The sequence below is a fragment of the Carcharhinus amblyrhynchos genome, chromosome 2 (assembly GCF_965287045.1).
Source record: "Carcharhinus amblyrhynchos chromosome 2, sCarAmb.v2.hapA, whole genome shotgun sequence".
Lineage (NCBI taxonomy): Eukaryota > Metazoa > Chordata > Chondrichthyes > Carcharhiniformes > Carcharhinidae > Carcharhinus > Carcharhinus amblyrhynchos.
Window position 1 is genome coordinate 132,641,356 of NC_137325.1, and position 21,364 is coordinate 132,662,719.

The following is a 21,364-nucleotide window of genomic DNA, read 5'->3' on the forward strand; positions in this document are numbered from 1 at the left end:
CGTTAGCCTTTACAGGAAGGGGTATAGAATATAAGAGCTGGAGTCTAATGTTGCAGTTGTATAGAACATTGGTTAGGCCGCATTTAGAGTACTGTGTCCAGTTCTGGTCGCCTTATTACCGGAAGGACGTGGAGACTCTGGAGAGAGTGCAGAGGAGGTTTACCAGGATGTTGCCTGGTATGGAAGGACTGGGGTATGAGGAAAGATTGAATTTAATGTTGGCAAGTGTGAAGTTGTTCACTTTGGTAGGAATAATTGTAGGAAGGACTATTACTTACATGGCGAAAAACTGCAGCATGCGACGGTGCAGAGGGACCTCGGGGTCCTTGTGCATGAGTCGCAAAAACCCAGCCTGCAGGTGCAGCAGGTGGTCAGGAAGGCAAATAGGATGCTGGCCTTCATGGCGAGGGGGATTGAATATAAAAGTAGGGAGGTCTTGCTGCAACTGTACAGGGCACTGGTGAGGGCGCAGCTGGAGTACTGTGTGCAGTTTTGGTCGCCGCACTTGCGCAAGGATATTTTGGCCTTGGAGGGAGTGCAGAGGAGGTTTACTAGGCTGATGCCGGAGTTGAGGGGGTTGAACTCTGAGGAGAGGCTGAATAAACTGGGCTTGTACTCGTTAGAATTTAGAAGAATGAGGGGGGATCTCATTGAGACATATAAGATGATGAATGGGATGGATAGGATAGAGGTGGAGAGGCTCTTCCCGCTCAAAGGACAGTAGGACTAGAGGGCACAGCATTAAGATAAAGGGCGGGCGGTTTAGAACAGAGTTGAGGAGGAACTTCTTCACTCACAGGGTGGTGAATCTCTGGAATTCTCTGCCCGTTGAAGTGGTGGAGGCTGCCTCGCTAAATATATTTAAGACGCGGGTTGATAGGCAAGGGGATTAAGGGTTATGGGGAGAGGGTGGGAAGGTGGAACTGAGACACTACAGATCAGCCATGACCTTATTGAATGGCGGGGCAGGCTCGACGGGCTAGATGGCCTACTCCTGCTCCTATTTCTTATGTTCTTGAATAAATTGGGGCTCTTTTCCCTTGAAAGATGGCGACTGAGGGGGGATCTAATAGAGGTATATAAGATTATGAAGGGTATAGATAGAGTAAACAGAGGTAAGCTATTTCCTATGATAGGGACACATCAGACAGGGGGCCATGGACTTAAGGTGAGGGGGGGAGAGGTATAACACAGATATTAGAGGGAGGTTTTTCACACAGAGGGTAGTGGGGGTATGGAATGCTCTGCCAAGTAAGGTGGTGGAGGCAAACACGCTAGAGTCATTTAAGAGTAACGTAGACAGGCACATGAGTGAGTTGGAGATGGGTGGATATAGGAGATTGTTTTAAATAAGGGTCATTAGCATTGGGACGTCCCTGGTAAGGCAATTGGATATGGTACAGTAATAATGTTTTTTTTCTTTTCATTCACAGGTTTTAAGTCGGTCCGCCTTGTGTCCAACGAGGGGCATACACGCGATGGGTCGTACTTGGGCTGCTCTTGGTTGTTCGAGATTGGCCTAGTGCTTCATGTCGTTAGCATGTGCTTAAACTGGACCAGATACTGGGCAACACGACAGCTCAGTGACTATCACTGCTGTGCAGACACATGGATTTGGGCCGGTGTCTGTGGGAGTTTGCGCATTCTCCCCGTGCTTGCGTGGGTTTTCTCCAGGTGCTCCGGTTTCTTCCCACACCCCAAAGATATGCTATTAGGCTCATTTGGCAGTAATAAATTGTCCCTAAATTAGTTTCCCTCAATGTGGATGGCCATAAAACAATAGATAAGGGTCATGGGTGGAGGGGGGGACTGGTAGTGTTAAAATGGCGGCGCGGGCTCGTTGGGCCGAAGGGCCTGTTTCCCGGGCTGTTTTGTTCTTTGTAGGACACAACTTGAAGTCCTGAAGTGATGCCGTGAGCTGATGATTGATCTTCAACAACCACAACCATCTTCCTTTATGCTAGTTATGACTTCTACCACAACGGAAGATGGTTTAAATTGTTGAATTTAATGAGTGTTTATTCCTTTGACTGCTCTTACACTCTGTCACCATTATAAATCCAAACAAAGGCAGTTTGAGATGGATTCAGTAAACTTAATACCTGAATAGTTTCAGACCAGGCCCAGGGGTCTTCCTGAATTCTGTGACAGGAAGAGATGTTAGTAGATGGACTTCTCCTGAAGTTAGCAGTTCCTATTTAGTGCCTCTTATTCTGATTTGGCCTGGAGGAAAATAGAGTTTAAATACAGAGGGTTAATTGGCTTATCAGATAATCCCCTCTCTCTCTCCAACTGACCAGCAACACAAATATAGTCAATTTAAGGTCCATGATTTAGGTATAATCAGTTTATGGCTAGAAGGATTCCCTTCTCCCCCATACCTATTGGTTTAAAGTGATTGCAACTAATGTTTTTTTCCCCACAGTCAGTTGATTACACAGATGAGGGCTGGAATGTTTTGTGAATGGCACAGGAGATGGGCCATTTTTATTCACCCAAGATTATTATCTCTGTTTTTTCTGGCTTCATTATCATGGATTTGCACTTTGCAGGTTGCAACTTTATTAATGTTCAATCATGTTAGGAACTTGCTTTAACTCATTGAAAAGTTGTTTAGTCTTTTAGATATCAACTAGTAGTTTCAGCTCAATAAATAGATAACCATTTTAGCTATAAAGCATGGGTTTAGAACTTCAGGCATTGATTGCCAGAGCTACAGTGCGCATACTGCATGCACCTTGGCACTTTAGGTCAGATCCTAAAACAGCAGGTGGGCTAACTTTAGTTGGAGTTGTGGGTTGAATTTGACGTTACCCCACCCAGCCTGCCATCTTCTTCCCACTGACCCCCATAACACAGTAAGTAGGCAGATGTCAAAATAAATAAGTAGGTGTCACTTGAACTTATTAAGCCAACTGATCAAGATACTTTGCTGTCCATGCCATAATAAGTTGCTGTGTCAGGCTGTTTTGGTGAAAACTTGTCAAACGGGCAGGAAGAGTGTGTACTATCTTTTGGGGGGGGTGGCATACCCTCACTTGTCTGTCTGTCATTTCCCCCTACTATGTACCCTTTCTGGATGGCCAAATCCTCCCTGTCCAATGTCCTGTTGTAATATGCAATCCATGATGTCTCCATTGTTTGTAAAGAGGTTCAGTGTCCCAAGATGTTTTGTTTTCAAATTTGGTTAGAGCTAAGCTTAAAAGCTTTAACGATCCTGAAAAATGCTACGTTGTTCTGGAACTTGAGGTTCTCTGATTTCAATTTCTGTTTGGGTTAAGGGGGTTAGTTGCAATTTGGACCTTTTGTGGTTTACAGTTGACTGTGGAAACCCAGAGAATTGTTCGCAAGCATATCATAGGGAATTGAGAAGGTGGTGGAGGGTCATTAGTTCTGAGTTGGAGGCAACTAGGTCTCCGAGGAGCCATGGAACTATTGAAAAGTTACAGCACAGAGGCCATTCAACCTATCCTGCCTGTGCCAGTTGTAAAAATGCAACAAGCTGCCCTTTTTAATCCTAACCACTTCTGATGTAGGCCTTTTTTTTAAATGAATCGCATCTCTGCTGCAACCACCAATTGGAACAGAGTTGGAGCGGTTTTTGAGGGAACTGAGTTGAAATTGCTCATGAGGGAGACTGAGTTTTTTGATGAGAATTTGTGACTGTGTGGTCACTGACATCTGGATGGTTTGCAGAAAAATCTGTAGGATCTGTCTTGATCACATCAGCCATTTGATCACAGTTTGCCTCATGTTAACTCTAAGAGTACAAGAGAAATACTAGACCATTTTAATTTTCTGATTTAGTAAGGGTTATTTTTGTTCAAAGTTGTGGAATGTTGTGGCTTTATTTTGAGTGGGTAACTGGGATTTCAAACTTTGCATCAAATAAGAAGTTAGTGGTCCCTAATTGAATCATAAAATTATATGTGTTTACATAGTAACTTGAGAGGAAATGGAAAGAGCCAAACAAATGTTTCTGTCTTATCTACTTCCTATATGGTGATAACACCACATTCCTTTACATCGATACATATGCAGACAGGATGGCTCAGGAAACTTGTCTCATCTCTCTCTAGAGGCCATTGGTGCAGCACTTGTGCAAATCATGGTGTAAATTCAAGTCTTATGATTTTATATTTGTAAGCTGTCAGCTTAACATACTGGTAAGTCGATGAATACTGACCAGATGTCTTTGTCCCTCCTGAAGTGCAGCAGGGCCAGTTTAAAACATAATCAATGTCATGTTTCATCTCTATTTTAATTGTGTATAAAAGAATCTTTAATGTAAATTTTCCAACCTTTTCATTTAGTTCCTGATTTCAAAAATGAAAAGATTTTGCACCAATAAAATAGGCAGACAAAAATTGAGATTGGAATAGGAAGAATTATTTAACTATACACCTTTATTAAAGTGTAGCAAATCAAATTCTGAAAATATTAAAACTGGGTAACAATATAGGGAGTTATGAGAAAAATTACATTTTTTATTCGTTAACAGAGGAGATGTCAGGGGTAAGTTTTTCACTCAGAGGGTGGTGAGTGAGTGGAATCGGCTGCCGTCGGTGGTGGTAGAGGCGAACTCACTGGGGTCTTTTAAGAGACTTCTGGATGAGTACATGGGATTTAATGGGATTGAGAGTTATAGATAGGCCTGTTAGGTATGGATATGATCGGTGCAACTTGTGGGCTGAAGGGTTGTTTGTGCTGTAGTGTTCTATGTTCTGTGTTATCTAAAGTTAACTTGCCTCCCACCCTAAAACCAGTATAGGACTGAATAACATATTTCTGCCCTTCCAAGCTCTGTCTGGCAAAGCATTGACCAGAACAATGTTTGAATTGATTTCACCAAATAAAATTGGATGATTAGTGCATTCTGATTAAACACATGTAAATATGCTGTTTCTTGGGCATGTTCCTTCAGGAAATTTGAAGGCAAGTTGTGCTAATTGTAATAACTTGTGTATTTTTTTTATACTGAATGTTTTGTCTGTACTGGAGCTGCAATACACATTTTAAAAACAAAATCCAAGATTTAGCCATATATTCCCATAGCTTTCCCACTTCATGACGGTTGCAGGAGATAGTAGGTCAAAGCTCCACAAAAATCACTGAAACAAATTTAAATTGGTTTCCCTTGAGCCTTGTGACATTCTGCAATCTCTTATAAAGCCACAAACTGCCTTACACATTCCTCTGGAGAGTATAATCCAGCCATTTTTCTTTTCATTAACCTGTCTGCCTCCAAATCGTTTGACTCGTACGTGCTGTGAAGATCTGAAGAATTGCTTACATTAACTGTCTCTAGTACTTGATAGAAATATATTTCTTTCTCCCTGCCTATGTTTTTTATAAAAGCTATATTTTGCTCTTTATTTGCCTATACTCACGCTTTTTGTGTTCCACGAAAAGTGTAGGTAGGAACAAAGCGGTGAAAAAGAGGATTAGCATGACAAAACTAAAAGAAAATAAAATTTCTGATGGTTTTTTTATCCTATGTCACTTTCTGTTAAATTTTATTTTGACTACTACCCCTTGGCTTGTGCTATCTACTTGAAATTGAAGCAATTTGGCACTGGTCTTTTGACTGAAAAGCAATTTTTCAATCAAAAGATAACCATGATGGTTTATGTTGTGATCAGATCAATGTGTAAACAAAAAGTCACCACAGCAAGAGCTGCCTAAAGGATGAATAAACCTGTCAGTGGTCAGAACAGCCTAACGTCACCTCCAGGAACAAATGACATTGTTGCAATTGATAACCTGCAACTATTGCCTGTATGCTACCTAACACTGATTTTTTAGAAAACCTATGATTTTCCTTTGCTACATACCCACAAAACACACCAGTTTGATGTATAAAAATGTTAAAATCAGAAGTATTAAATTAAAGCCCATGGGATTAAAGAGGTCATGGTGCTATGGGCACAAACCTGACTGTGAGTAGTGGAGAATGGTTGATTCTGAATGGAATGATGCAGTTGTTTCCCCTGGGTTATATATTGAGGCCACTGTTTTTGATTATAACCTGGGTTTGTCAAAAGATGCACGTTTCCAAAATTTGGAAATGTAACAAACGGTCAGAAGGATAGCAGCAAACTTTAGAATGAAATGGAATGGTAGATATAATTTAAACGTGAAATGATGCATTTTGGAAGGAAAACCGAGGGGAGGCAATAAAAACTAAATGGTACAATTGATAAGGGGTACAGGAACAGAAGGACTTGCAGATTAATGTATAGACATTTTTGAAGGTGACTGGATGATTTGAAAAGGCTGATAATATAGCATACAGGAATCTTAGTCTATTTCTTTCTTTATAAAGCTAAATAAGTAAAGAGGTTATAGTTAAGCTTAAGCTAAAAAAAACTTCACCTATGATTTATCGGAGTGTTGTGCCCAATTCTGGCGACCGTACTTTAGGAAGGATGTCAAGGCCTTGGAGAGTGTGCAGAGGAGATTTACTGGGGATGAAAGATTTCAGTTATGTGGAGAGACTAGAGAATCTGGAATTATTCTCCTTGGAACAGAGATGGAAGAGAGACTTATTAGGAATACTTAAAATTATGATGGGTTTTGGCGTGGCAAAAGTGATTTGTTTTTTAACTGGCAGGTCGGTTCTGGTTACTTGTCCACTGGCAGAAGACATGCATTTAATATTACTGTCAGGGTGGAGAAGTAAAGAAACTTATGCAGCAAGTTATGATCTGGAGTACATTGCCTGAAAGAAGGGTGGGAAACATTCAATACGAACTTCTAAAGAAAATCCAATAAATTAGGGGAGGTGCTGTCCTAGTGGTATTATCGCTGGACTAGAGGACCCGGGTTCAAATCCTGCCTCAGCAAATGGTGGAATTTGAATTCAATAAAAAAAATCTGGAATTCGGAATCTGTTGATGACAATGAAACCATTGTCGATTCTTGGGGGGAAAAACTCATCTAGTTCACTAATGTATTCTTTAGGGAAGAAAATCTGCCATCCTTGCTTGGTCCGAATGACATTTGACTCCAGAGCCTCAGCAATGTGGTTGACTGTCAACTGCCCTTGGGTAACTAGGGATGGGCAATAAATGTTGGATAACCAGCGACACCCATGTCCCACGAATGAATAAAAAAAATGCACTGCACCCATAAAGTGCAAGGTTATGAGCAAAGAAAATGAGAGTGAGAATAATTGGATAGTGCTTTAGAACATAAAACATAGAAAACTACAGCGCAAACAGGCCCTTCGGTCCACAAGTTGCACTGATCATATCCCTACCTATCTATAACTCTCAATCCCATTAAATCCCATGTACTCATCCAGAAGTCTCTTAAAAGACCCTAACAAGTTCGCCTCCACCACCACCGACAGCAGCCGATTCCACTCACTCACCACCTTCTGAGTGAAAAACTTACCCCGACATCTCCTCTGTACCTACTCCCCAGCACCTTAAACCTGTGTCGTCGCATAGCGAACATTTCAGCCCTGGGAAATAGCCTCTGAGAATCCACTCGATCTATACCTCTCAACATCTTATAGGCCTCTATCAGGTTGCGTCTCATCCTTCGTCTCTCAAGGGAGAAGACCTAGCTCCCTCAACCTATCCTCATAAGGCATGCCGCCCAACCCAGGCAACATCCTTGTAAATCTCCTCTGCACCCTTTCAATAGCTTCCACATCCTTCTTGTAGTGACGCGACCAGAACCGCGCACGGTAGTCTGAGTGGGGCCTGACGAGGGTCCTATAAAGTTTGCAGCATTATCTCTCGACTCCTAAACTCAATTCCTCGATTGATGAAGGCCAGTACACCATATGCCTTCTTAACCATATCCTCTACCTGCGAAGCTGATTTGAGAGTCCTGTGAACCCGGACCCCAAGATCCTTCTAATCTTCCACACTGCTAAGAGTCTTACCTTTAATATTATATTCCTTCATCCCATTTGGCCTGCCAAAACGTACCACTACATGTTTATCCGGGTTGAACTCCATCTGCCACATCTCTGCCCAGTCTTGCACCCTATCAATGTCTCGCTGCAACTTCTGACATCCCTCCAAACTATCCAAAACACCTCCGACCTTCGTGTCATCGGCAAACTTACCAACCCAACCCTCCACTTCCTCATCCAGGTCATTTATAAAAATCACAAACAGCAAGGGTCCCAGAACTGTATAAACTCCTGTAACCGTGGGTAACAACATATTACCACCCTTCCTCCCCTTTTGGGTTCGTGGGACAATCATTAAGGGTTGCATGCTCCAAACAGTCAATGGTGACTGTCAAGTGGAGACTCTGTTGGGATAATTGTGGAATCAATGCTGAGGTTATACCAATTTTCAAGCTTTTAAGGTTGAGTCACTGTGGGAGGGGGTGGAAATTGTATTTAGGAAGTGTAACCAACTATGCAGAATTTAAGAGTGTTTATACAGGCAAATTTTATTTGCATTTTTGACTGATCATGTGATCTTCCACCATCAACAGTGCCTACTTATTCCGCAGCACATAATCTTCTCTGCTACTAAAGCCCTCATGCATCTTCACCTTCTTCCTATTGATTTTTTTCCTCCTAAAATGCTGCCAATCTCCACTTCAAAGAACACAGCTGCCATGTGCATCATCATCATCATTAGCTTCCTTTTCCCTGACAAATCACTTGTTTTATTAACAAAAATCTCCTTATTTTCGTATTTGTCTACAGCATTTCCACAGTACTATTTATTTAGATTATCTTTTTAGACTTATTCTCAACTCAGCCCTTGCCTTTTTAGAATGCTCAAATGTACCAAAAGTATTTTGCTTTTTTGCCTTCAACAACCTGCTCTTTAAATATCTCTTGTTGTTTTCTCTTCCCTCCCCACTTCTAATTTTATCTTTTCCTACCATTTACCCCCTCTCTTTCCACTTCTCTCAGCACTTGCATGTTGGGTAGGATGAGAGATAGGCAGTAAATGTTGGGTTTGCCAGCAAAACTTGCCATCTAGAAAAGTTAATTAAAATATACATTCAAAGAGTGATAATACGTACCAGCCGTCAGAATTTCTTTGACAACCTGCCCAATGCCAAGTTAAGCTAACCAGCTCTTATTTTCACCCCTTCAAAACAACAGTTGAAGAAAGGAAGCTTGCTTGAGACAACAGGATTAAAATAAAAAATTTTTTAAAACTATAACCAAGGCTAATGTAGGGGGTAATATTACAAATGAAAATAAGGAAATGGCACACATTTTGGAGTCTTTATTTTGTGGTTGGTTTTCATAGCTGAGGGAGGGGGGTTATGCACCTGACATTGTAGGGAAACTAACCATGAATGGATCATGACATGAATCCACAAAAGTTGCAGAATTAGAAAGAATAGTGAGACGAAAGATTGAATCCCCATAATCTGATTTCCGCCCAGCATTTTAAAGTTTAAATTGGTGAGAAAATTATGGATGTTAGTCACAACCTTCCAAAACTTTTTGGTTAAGGAATTGTTACATTTGCAATTTTCTACTCTAAAATGGAACACCATTATTTAACAAAGGTCAGGGCAACCAGGAAGTTACAGATTTGTTAGTCTTTTTTGCTGCAGTGAAGTTATTGGAATATATAATGAGGATAGAGGGACAAATGGAGTACTGTGCTTCAAAAATATTATTTCACTGAATAGATTTATTATTGTCACATTTATTAGTATATAGTGAAAAGTATTGTTTCTTGTGTGCTTTACAGACAAAGCTTCCTTATGTATATACTGTACAGAAGGAAGAAAAGGAGACAGTGCAGAATATAATGTTAGTCATAGCTAGGGTGTTGAGAAAGATCAACTTAATGCAAGGTATGCCCATTCAGAAGTCCGATTGCAGCAGGGGAAAAAGCTGTTTTTGAATCAGTTGGAACATGACCTCAGAATTTTTGTATCTTTTTCCCAACGGAAAAAGGTGGAAGAGTGTATGACTGAGATATGTGGGGTCCTTGATCATGCTGGCTGCTTTTCCAGGCAGTGGGAAGTGTAGACAGAGTCAATGGATGGGAGGCTGGTTTGAATGATGGACTGGGCCTCATTCACAACCTTTTGTAGTTCCTTGCAGTTTTGGACAGAGCATGAGTCATACCAAGCTGTGTTGCAACCAAAAATAATGCTTTCTATGGTGTATCTGTAGAAGTTGGTGAGAGTTGTAGCAGACATGCCAAATTTCCTTAGTCTCCTGAGAAAGTAGAGTTGTTGGTGGGCTTTCCAAACTATAGCATCTATGTGGAGGGACCAGGATAGGTTAGAGGTGATGTAGACAGGGACATGTCCTCCAGTATACTTCCTGAAGTCGATGACTATCTCCTTCGTTTTGTTGACGTTGACGTTGACATTGACATTGAGGGAGATATTAACACCAGTTCACCAGTTTCTCTCTTTCCTGTACTGTGTGTCATCATTGTTTGAGATCTGACCCACAATGTCATCAGCAAACTTTAAAATTGAGTTGGAGGGCCACACAGTCAAAGGTGTATATAATAAGGGAGACAGTTCATAGAAGGTTCACTTGGATGATACCTAGTATGGATGGATTGTTTTATGAGGAAAGGTTAAAGAGATTGTAACTCTATTCAGAGGAAAGAAGATGAATGAGGTGATCTCATTGTGACATATTTTTAAGGGACTTGACAGCATAGGACCAGAGGTCATTGTCTCAGAATAAAGGGGTGCCAAATTAAGACTAGATGAAGAGGAATTTCTTCTGAGAGTTGAGTCTTTGGTACTGTTTGCTGCAGAGAGCTGTGGAGGCAGAGTCCTCACGTATATTTAAGGCTGAAATAGATGGATTTTTGATTAGTGAGGGAATCGAGGGTTACGGGGAAAGGGCAGGGAAGTGGCACTGAGGAATATTGGATCAGCCATGAACCTATTAATTGACAGCAGAGCTTGTTCCTATTTCTTATAGACTGAGTGAGCACTGACAGAAGTTAACGCTGATTTTGGAGAGAATCAACACAGATTTGTAAAGAGTAGGTCAGGTCAACTGAGTATACTTGAATATTTTATTTTAAAGGAACACTTTAATGGAAAGAGGTCACCATATTACAGGAAGGTCTTAATATGCTCCGGAGTGTAGAGAAGGCTTGCAAAAGTGTTGTCTGGGCTCAAAGTGTAGCCATGAGGAGAGATTGGATAGGTTAGGGTTGTGATTCCTCAGCCTTTTGTTCCAAGGAAAATTTGATAGATGTGTACAAAATTACAAGGGAAAGAGTGGACAGGGTAAAATTGTTTCCTTCGTTGGAGAATTTTAGAACCAGAGGACATAGATTCAAGGTAAGTGGCAGCACATGAAGAACTTTTTTTGCAAAGAGGGTAGTGGGTATGTGGAATTCAGTGCCCAAGTTGTTGTGGTGGCAGAGTCCCTAAGCTCTTTGAAAAGTACCTGGATCTGCACCTTAAATGCTACAAAATACGGTGTGGGATGAGAAATAGGATTAGGAAAGGCACCTGGGTGTCCTTGTGCTGGCATGGACAAGATGGGCAGAATGACTTCCTTCTGTGCTGTAACTTTTCTCCACTTTCTATGGATTTTTTTTTATATGTACTTCGAAGACTAGTGAGATTTCGTAGAAGAGACTTTATATATTTAAAATGCTTTGTTCCTTTAAGAGCTGATCGCATGATTTGATGCCATTTTAGTATTTCAGAGAGTCCTTTCAGTTTGTACTCTGTCCAGGCAAAACCACCTAAAATAACATAAATCTGTTAGTATTAATTTGTGTGCAGACCACTGCTTTTTTTGTTTAAAACCCACATCCCCTAATGTAGCTAGGATATTGTGAGATCATTTGTTTAAAATTAAAGCCAATTAATTGAAGGCAGTTATTGATCAGGGAAAGTGATTGGTTGGAGACAATGGATATGTATTCAAAGTGGTAAGTGGTGAAATACGAGGATCTATGCAGTACATTCGTGTACTTAATAGACTTTGATAGTGTTTGAATAAAAACTTGTATATTCAAAGGTGAAAATACTGCAGATACTGGATCTGAAATACGAACGTTATCTGCTGAGTATTTTTAGCGTTTCAAGTTTATTAGCCACAAGTAAGGCTTACATTAACACTGCAATGAAGTTACTGTGAAATTCCCCTAGTTGCCACATTCCGGTGCCTGTCGGGTCAATGCACCTAACCAGCATGTCTTTCAGAATGTGGGAGGAAACTGGAGCGTCTGGAGGAAACCCATGCAGACATGGGGAGAATGTGCAAACTCCATGCAGATAGTGACCCAAGCCAGGAATCAAACCTAAGTCCCTGGCAGTATGAAGCAGCAGTGCTAACCATTGTGCTACCGTGCAGATAGCAGATGGGTAGTGGTAATGGTTTTACCACTTGCTTGTGATCCAGAGGCCCAAACTCATACTCTGGGGCCATGGGTTCAAATCCTGCAATGGCAATAAGTAGGATGTAAACTAAATTAATCTGCACAAAACAAAAGCTTAACACGTGATCACAGAACCATTGTCAATTGTTGGAAAAAGCCACCTGATCACCATTGCCCTTTAGGGCAGGAAACCTGACCTACATGTAGCTCCAGACCCAAGCAATATGGTTGACTTGAGCTGCCCTCTGAAATGGCCTAGCACGCCATTTGGTTTTATTGAACTGCTATGAAGCCTGAAAGGAATTAAACTGGATGGATCAACTGGCATTGGATGATTTATTGGAATGTCAACCCTGTAGAGCTGTCTGTCAGTCTAATCAAGCAGCTAACTAGCATAATCATTCTCTCAATCGTGTCTTACACACAATATCCTAGACAGCACCATCATGATTCCTGGGTACCTCATGTCCCACTGAAACCACCAGACTTGGTGGCATAGTGGTATACAGTTTGGGGAGTGTTAACCTGGGAGCCCTCAACATTGTATCTGTACCCCAGAAAGTCTCATGGCGCCAGGTCAAATGTAGATCTGGAAACCTCCTGGCTACCACCTGCAGGCCCCCATGCCCCTCAGCTGATGAATCAGTACTTCCATGTTGAAGGAAGCACTGAAGGACATTGAAGTCCCCAACCCAGAGTCCATTCTATGTCCATCAGCAAGAGTGGTTTGGCAGCATCACTCCTGACCAAGCTGGCAAGAGTCCTAAAGGATATAGCTGCTAGAAACAACAGGAGGGAAAAACCTACTTGACTTCATCTTCACCAATTCACCTATCGCAGATGCATCTGTCCATGACAGTATTGGTAGTAGTGGCTACTGTGCAGTTCTTGTGGAAACAACTTCCAAGCAGAGAAACTAGAAGTAGGAGTAGGCCATTCAGCCCTTTTGAGCATTCTCCACCAATCATCTTGATCATAACTGTCAAATTCAATATCCTAATTTTCCTTTCCCCCACTCCCCCACAACGTTCCTTTACACACATAGTAGTCTTACGTGAGACCTTCTGAAAGCCTAAATAAACCACATTCACTGGTTCTTCTTGGTCAACTCTACTGGTTACATCCACAAAAAATTCCATTTGATTCATCAAATATGATTTCCCCTTTTGTAAATCCCTGCTGACTTTGTCTGATTTGTCACTGCCCTCCAAATGTCAAGTTATGAAATCCTTGATAATGGACTGTAGCAACTTCCCCAGTACTGATGTTCGGTTCACTGGTCTGTGGAACTTGTTTTCTCTCTACCTCCCTCTTTGAATAGCGGGATCACATTAGCTACCCTCCAATCTGTAGGAACTATTTCAGAGTCCAAAGAATTTTGAAAAATAACCACCAATGGATCTATTTCCAGGGCACTATGGGATGAAGATTGTCAGGACTTGGAGATTTACCCATCTTCAATCCTATCAATTTACCCCCAAACCATTTCTCTACTAATGTTGATTTCCTTCAGCTCCTCACTAAAACATGGGTGTAAATTGAGAGGAGTGGATACTCAATGAGATTTGAGTCCTCATGCATCAGTCGTTAAAAGTAAGCACACAGATATAGCAGGCAGTAAAGAAGGCAAAGGAGATGTTGGCCTTCATAGCAAGAGGATTTGAGTAGAGGGATAGGGATGCTTTGCTGCAGTTGTATAGGATGTTGAGGTGTCCTTATTAGTTTGGTGTCCTTATCTGAGAAAGGATGTACTTGCAATAGAGGGAGTACAGCGAAGGTCTACCAGGCTGATTCCTAGGATGGCAGGTCTGTCATATGAAGGGAGATTAAGTTGGTTAGGATTGTATTCATTGGAGTTTAGAAGAGTGAGAGGGGATCTCATAGAAACTTATAAAATTGTAACAGAATTAGACAGGGTATATTCATTTTTCCTTTCTAAATCAATCCCTTGGCCCTCCGTTTGCTGAATTTTTAAACTGCTGCCAGATCTTTTTCTTACCAACCTGTATGCTTGAATCTGATATTATCTCTCATTTCCCTGTATGAGCCATGTTTTGGCCAAAATTCCCTCGCCACTCTTGCGCCAAACAGAAATAAACTATTTCTGGAGTCCACCTATTCGTTCTTTTAAATGCCTGCCATTGCCTGTCCACTGTTTCCTTTCAGTAATGTTTCCCAGTCTGTCATGGCCAATTCATGCCACTGCATGTGTTCCTCAGGACAGTAGCTTAGACCCAACCATCTTTGTTACTTTTATCAATTGCCTTCCCTCCATCAGAAGTAGGATAGTTCACTACTGATTGTGCACCATTTGCACCAACTCAGATACTGAAGGAGTCTGGCCCCATTTGCAGCAAGACCTGGGCAGCATTTAGGCTTGAATAGAACATAGAACACTACAGCACAAATAGGCCCTTCGGCCCACATGTTGTGCCGATCATATCTATACCTACCAAGCCATAGAACTAGCTATAACTTCCAATTCATTAGATCCCATATACTCATCCAGAAATCTTTTAAAAGACCCCAGCGAGTTCGCCTCTACCACTACCGACGGCAGCCGATTCCACTCACCACCCTCTGAGTGAAAATCTTTCCCCTAACATCTCCTCTGTACTTGCTTCCTAGCACCTTAAACCTGTGTCCTCTCGTAGCGACCATTTCAGCCCTGGGAAATAGCCTCCGAGAATGCACCCTATCTATTCCTCTCTCCGTTTTTATAAACCTCTATCAGGTCACCTCTCAACCTTCGTCTCGAGGGAGAAGAGGCTTAGCTCCCTCAACCTACCTTCATAAGGCATGCCTCCCAATCCAGGCAACATCCTTGTAAATCTCCTCTGCACCCTCTCAATAGCTTCCACATCCTTCCTGTAGTGAGGCGACCAGAACTGCGCACAGTACTCCAAGTGGGGTCTGACAAGGGTCCTATAAAGTTGCAGCATTACCTCCCCAACTCCTAAACTCAATCCCTCGATTAATAAAGGTCAGTAAACTAGGCTTGTACTCGTTAGAGTTTAGAAGAATGAGGGGAGATCTCATTGAGACGTATAAGATGATGAATGGGATGGATAGGATAGAGGTGGAAAGACTATTCCCGCTCAAAAAAGACAGTAGGACTAGGGGGCACAGCCTCAAGATAAAGGGGGGGCGGTTCAGAACGGAGTTGAGGAGGAACTTCTTCACTCAAAGGGTGGTGAATCTCTGGAATTCTCTGCCCGTTGAAGTGGTGGAGGCTGCCTCGCTAAATATTTTTAAGAAGCGGGTTGATGGGTTTTTGATAAGAGAGGGGATTAAGGGTTATGGGGAGAGGGCGGGAAAGTGGAACTGAGCCACGACAGATCAGCCATGATCTTATTGAATGGCGGGGCAGGCTCGAAGGGCCAGATGGCCTACTCCTGCTCCTATTTCTTATGTTCTTATGTTCTTATGTACACCATACGCCTTCTTGACCACATCCTCCACCTGCGAGGCCGATTTAAGAGTCTTATGGACCCAGACCCCAAGATCTTTCTCTTCAGCCCGGCTAAGACTCCTACCTTTGATATTGTACTCCTTCGTCCCGTTGGTCCTGCCAAAATGGACCACTACACGTTTATCCGCATTGAAGTCCATCTGCCACTTCTCTGCCCAGTCTTGCATCCTATCTATGTCACTCTGCAACTTCTGACATCCCTCCAGATTATTCACAACACCACCAACCTTCGTATCATCGGCGAACTTACTAATCCATCCCTTCACTTCCTCATCCAGGTCATTTATGAAAATGACAAACAGCAAGGGTCCTAGAACAGATCCCTGGGGCACCCCACTGGTGACTGACCTCCATGCAGAAAAAGACCCATCCACGACCACTGTCTGCCTTCTGCAGGCAAGCCAATTCTGGATCCACAAGGCCAAAGCCCCTTGGATCCCATGCCCTCTCTCCTTCTGTTGACAAATGCTAGGAAATGACCACCTCTAATAAGAGAATCAAATATCTCCCCTTGACCTTCAAAAGCATTACCATTGCTGAATACCCCACAGTCAATATCCTGAGAATTGCCTTTGACCAGAAACTGAACTGGACTTGACATATAAATACTGTGGCTACAAGAGCAGTACAGACACAGGAAGTTCTGTGGTGGGTAACTCCTGAAAGCTTGTGTCTTGCAGGTAGTGGACAAGTATGAAGGAATTCTCTCCACCTGCCTGGATAAGTGCAGCACCAACAACAACACACAAGAAGCTTGACAACATTCAGCCTGCTTGAATGGCACCCCATCTACTCCCTCCACCGCAATGCACAGTAGCAGCAGTCTGTACCACCTGCAAGATGCATTGCAGCAACTCACTAAGACTCCTTCAACAGCATCTTCTCAAACTGCTTTTTCTACCACTGAGATGGACTAATGCAGTAGATGCATGGTAACATCACCTGCAAGTTCTCTTCTAAGTCACGTTCCAATATCATTATTCCCTCGTTGTTGCTGAGTCAAACTCCCTTCCAAACAACACTCTGGGTGTTCCTGCAACATATGGTTCAAGAAGGCTGCTCATCACCACCATCTTCAGGGCAATAAGGGATAGGCAGAAATAATGCTGGCCCATCCAGTGACGCCCACGACTTGTGAAAGAAATAGGAAAAAAGCAACTTCAGAAAAATACAGCTGTATCATTACTTAACTACACTGCTATGACACTGTATTACTTACTTTTTGTGTTGAGTAATTTAGTGTGTTTAAAATATTTGACCTTCGTTACATACGAGCAAAGTGTTTTTAAAAGCACATGACTGTGAATGGTGAATTGATGATCAGTGGAAAGAAGTACTTGAGTCCTGGAAACATTGTCTTCCAAATCCCTTCCTGCTCTGAAAAATTGAGGGAATGTTGTGGAGTGTTTGTGGACAGCAATTTTTTCAGCCTCTTTTCTGGGCTTTTCACTGTGACATAATGGCTAGTGACTATTATTTATGCACTACCTGGACAGCAACTTTAGATGAGCAGAGCTGCATAGTTAAAATGTGAAAATCTGCAGATATGTAGAGTGTATAAAAATGGCATCACTATCCGGCTCCCCATTCAAATGTATTGGATAGCCCAAAGTTCCGACACTTGCATGGTAGATGTGTACTAAACTTGTCAGAAAATTAAAAGCTTGTTCGTTTAGGAATTGGGAATAGAGGGATACAAATGTATGGCCTAGTTAGGAACACATGATCAGTGCAGGCTTGGAGGGCCGAAAGGCCTGTATTGTTCTTTGTTTCAGTCTTGGAATCCTTTTCAATGTGCATTGTGTTAACTACTGCCAAGCAGCACCTCTGGCAATGGAAATTAACTTTTTCTAAGTGTGAGGCCTTTGGAGATTTTTTAAAAATATACTTTTTTTTTCTTTTGATCTTAATCCAATCCTTCATTCTCCCTTTCGCTTTCCATCCCTGATTTGATGTTGGGCTTATTATTTTAACTTTCATATCTTGGTGTGCTATTCGTTAACAATACCTTAGGATGATTAGTCCAAGAGACACATCATTGTTTGTTACTTGCCACTTGGACCCCTACAACAACTTCCCAGTCCAAAATGGGCAAGCACGTGTGACTAACAGCACCTATTTGCTGGTTCTGTAAATTCTGGCCCATGGTTTTTGAATTTCAAATTAATATTCAGATACAGCTGGCAGGAAATGCCTTTGAGGTGGTGTTTGGCTTTTAAATGTATTGCAGAACATTGTGAATAGTTCAGTTCTATATACAAACTTAAATTGTGCTACGGTTTCTGTTTTGAAAAGTTCTAGAGTGTTTGCTCCTTCATTGGCTCAAACAGTTCTACTAAGTTGCTCTTATCCAATTAGCTGTAATGTTTAAAAAAACTTCAAATATTTTACTTGCTATCCATCAGCAACATTTCATGGAGCATAATTACAATATGATAGAAAAATTAGCTGTTGTTTCTCAAGTTGTATTTGTACTTTATTCCATAAACTAAGACTGTCCTATTTTTTAAAAAGGCTGTTTTCCTGAAGGAATGCAGTTTTCTAGTGAATGTAGTCTTTGTTCCTGTTTTAATTAATATCCAAATTTACATTTCCTAAGTCGAAGCAGACTTCTGAATGACATGAGAAATGACTAACACTAGTCATATAAATCCTAATATTACAGTAGTTCAAATCTTTTTTCCTGTACATTATTAATCTTCAAGAATATTGAAAAATTGGTTTGCATTGGGGATTTGTTGGCTACATGCTTCAAGCTGACAATCCAGGATAACGTACCATAAATTCAGAGGTAACAGTAACCTCAGCCAATACAATATTTTAAAATTAGATGTTCCTGAATTGTCAAATTCTGTGAACTGCACATTTATTTTATACCCCTGATTCAAAGCTGTGTAGAGACTGCCAGATCAAAGTAGATGGAATTGTTTTGCATACAAATTTTAAATCTCATCAAACTTTGCAACAAAATTTTTCATTTGAGATAATATTTTGAGTTCAGGTAAAATTTAGAAATGTAACTGCTGAGAAGAATGACGTGTGGCTTTCACTATTCTCCCACACCCATTGAGTTTTCATTTCACAATATAATCACATTGATCAGAAGTGTTTTTAACTGGGATTTCTGTTGCTCATAATTTCAGGATTTCACTTCAAATTTTTCGTATGCCAATATCCATTTGTTTTGTATGCTGCAATTTGTCAGAGAGCTTCACCAGATTGAATGTTTTAGATTTTCTTTCCATGGAGGGAAAAATGCTATTCTGTCAATATGTGAAAGTATTTTGCTCTTTTATTGGAAAAAGTCTTGTCTTTTTGCATTTATTTAACTTGATTTTGTTTTAACTTAAGTTTGCAGGGCATTAGTAGATGAAATAGACTGGGCAGTTAAGAAAGTGGATCCTAAAAAGACTATTCAAGTGGGATCTTTCCGAATTAGTCCTGATGGCTCTCAAAAACCAAATGAGGTATGTATACTATTTTTAATAAGCACATTTATAGCCACTTATTCAAACAGCAGTGGTCCATGAATTCAGTAACCTTAATCATACGGGGTAATAGATTATAAATTGAGTCTACCCTTGGGAAATGGAAATAATCTTTTTATAATTTATCGAATAGACTTTAATATATAAAATAATTAAAGTATTCTCACAATCTTCATGAAATACAGAAAAGAAAATCCAAGTTTTACCCTTGCTGTTCATAGCTTTTGGTAGTGGTTCTGAGTTTAACAAAAGAGTAATTGGAGCACCATGATGACTTATTCTGAGGAAACAGCTGGAATATTTAGTGTTGTGTACTGATATTTTTAAGTGGAATGAGTGGAGTTCACATGACCTGTTTGTTTAAACTTCTAGTTTTATTGTTTAATGGAGTTTGCATTCAATATGAAAGGGAGATCAATAATGTGTTTAGTTTGCATCAATTTCTCTTAAACTGAAGTAATACCCTCTGAAGTAACAACTTACTGGTATATATTCAAAGGAATAACTTGTATCCTACTCAAAGTTCTTCCAACAATTTTTCTGTATAACCCAAAAGAAGATGAGATTCATCACCGAAGGAGTAAATGAGTTTAAATTAATCTAAACTTCTATTATAGTATTCAAGCGCTGTACTCAGATAGAGGTTAAAATGAGACAGAAAAAGGAGACTTATGTCCAAAAAAAGAAGTGTATGTCAATTCTAAAGTTAATCCAGGAGAAAACAAAGCTAAATTTATAACGTACTAAAGAGATCTTTTGAAAACAAGAAATACAAAGGTTAAGGATGGGTATGAGAATAGATTAATAACTAACATAGAAAGAACTTAGTTGCCTCTAAAAGTGTACATAATAAAAGGGTAGTCAAAGGTAGAAAGGATCCAGTTAGAGTCCAAAAAGAAGATCTTGTGGAGGCAGTGGACATCGCTGGGGTAATAATAAGTTGTTTGTATTTGTCCTCATTGAAGAAGAAGATGCTGCTATGTAGCAGAATTGGACAAGCAGTTGAAGGGAAAAGGAATGACAAGGCTATGGAGATAGTGCAGGACTGTGGGATTAATTAAATGACTTGACCAAGGAACCAGCAGAGGCATGATGAGCTGAATACCTCCTTCTGTGCTTTATCATTTAAAAACTTCAAGTGTAAGCAACAGCTTTAAACTAGAGTAGACTCCACCTTCTGATGAACTTTTGTTTGTTAGCTTTGACATTGTAGCTAAGCTTGAGGGTAGACATTTCAAAACTGGGATGATGTTTGTGAATTTGACAAACATTCAAGATTTGGCATAGAGGCTGGGCTCATGCATTGCTTCAGTAGTGAAACAGAACTGCGTCAGAAACGCTGCCCTTTTGGATTTGATAAACTGCACTTCTGTCTCTTCCCGATGTCTTGACTAACATTCTTCCCTCAACCAAAACACTCAAAGTTCACTTTGCTGATGTTTACCAGCATAGTTGATTTGTGGACATCAAGCTTGTTTTATCAGCTCCTGGATGAGGGCAGTATTGCCAAGCTTGGCATTTATTGCCCATCCCTAGTTAATTGGAGCTGAAGCAGTAGTGGACCATCTTCTAAACCTGTTGTGTTGGTTTGGCTCAATTGTGTGGCTTGCTTGGTCGCTTTGGAAAGCAGTTAAGAGGCAACCATATTTGAATTGGCCAGATAAAGACAGAAGATTTCCATCCCTAAAATCATGAGTCAGTTTTTTTTCTGCATAAGGATCCAACATACTAGTTTAAAAGTAATCTTTTAAATTGAATTCAAATTCTTATATAGCCAGGGTAGGATTTCAACTCATATATTCTGGCTCACTACTTCAGTAATGTAACTATACTACTGTATTTAATCTTATTTGTATCAAGTCAGTTGTGTTGAGCAATTTGGTGTGAGCATATATGTTTCATTAATCATGTTAATTGTTTGCAGCAGGAGGTGTCTGAAAAGCATATCACAGCTAATGTGGATTTTGAATTGGAATTAGTGATCAGTGGATAAAAGTATGTGTGTCCTGGAAATACACTGACTTCTAACCCCCTGCTGTTCAGAAAAATTGTGGGTCCTGTGGAGTCTAATCAACTTGTATTTGATA

At 40.7% G+C, this 21,364-nt stretch overlaps 1 protein-coding gene across 1 annotated transcript in view; it reads left to right on the forward strand.

Moving 5' to 3' along the window:
• cnpy1 (canopy FGF signaling regulator 1) overlaps positions 1-21,364 on the forward strand; it is a 102,156-nt gene that overhangs the window by 38,952 nt on the left and 41,840 nt on the right. The window contains exon 2 of the mRNA XM_080212946.1: positions 19,141-19,256. Coding sequence (XP_080069072.1) covers positions 19,141-19,256 — 116 coding nt within the window. The remainder of the gene's footprint in view (positions 1-19,140; positions 19,257-21,364) is intronic.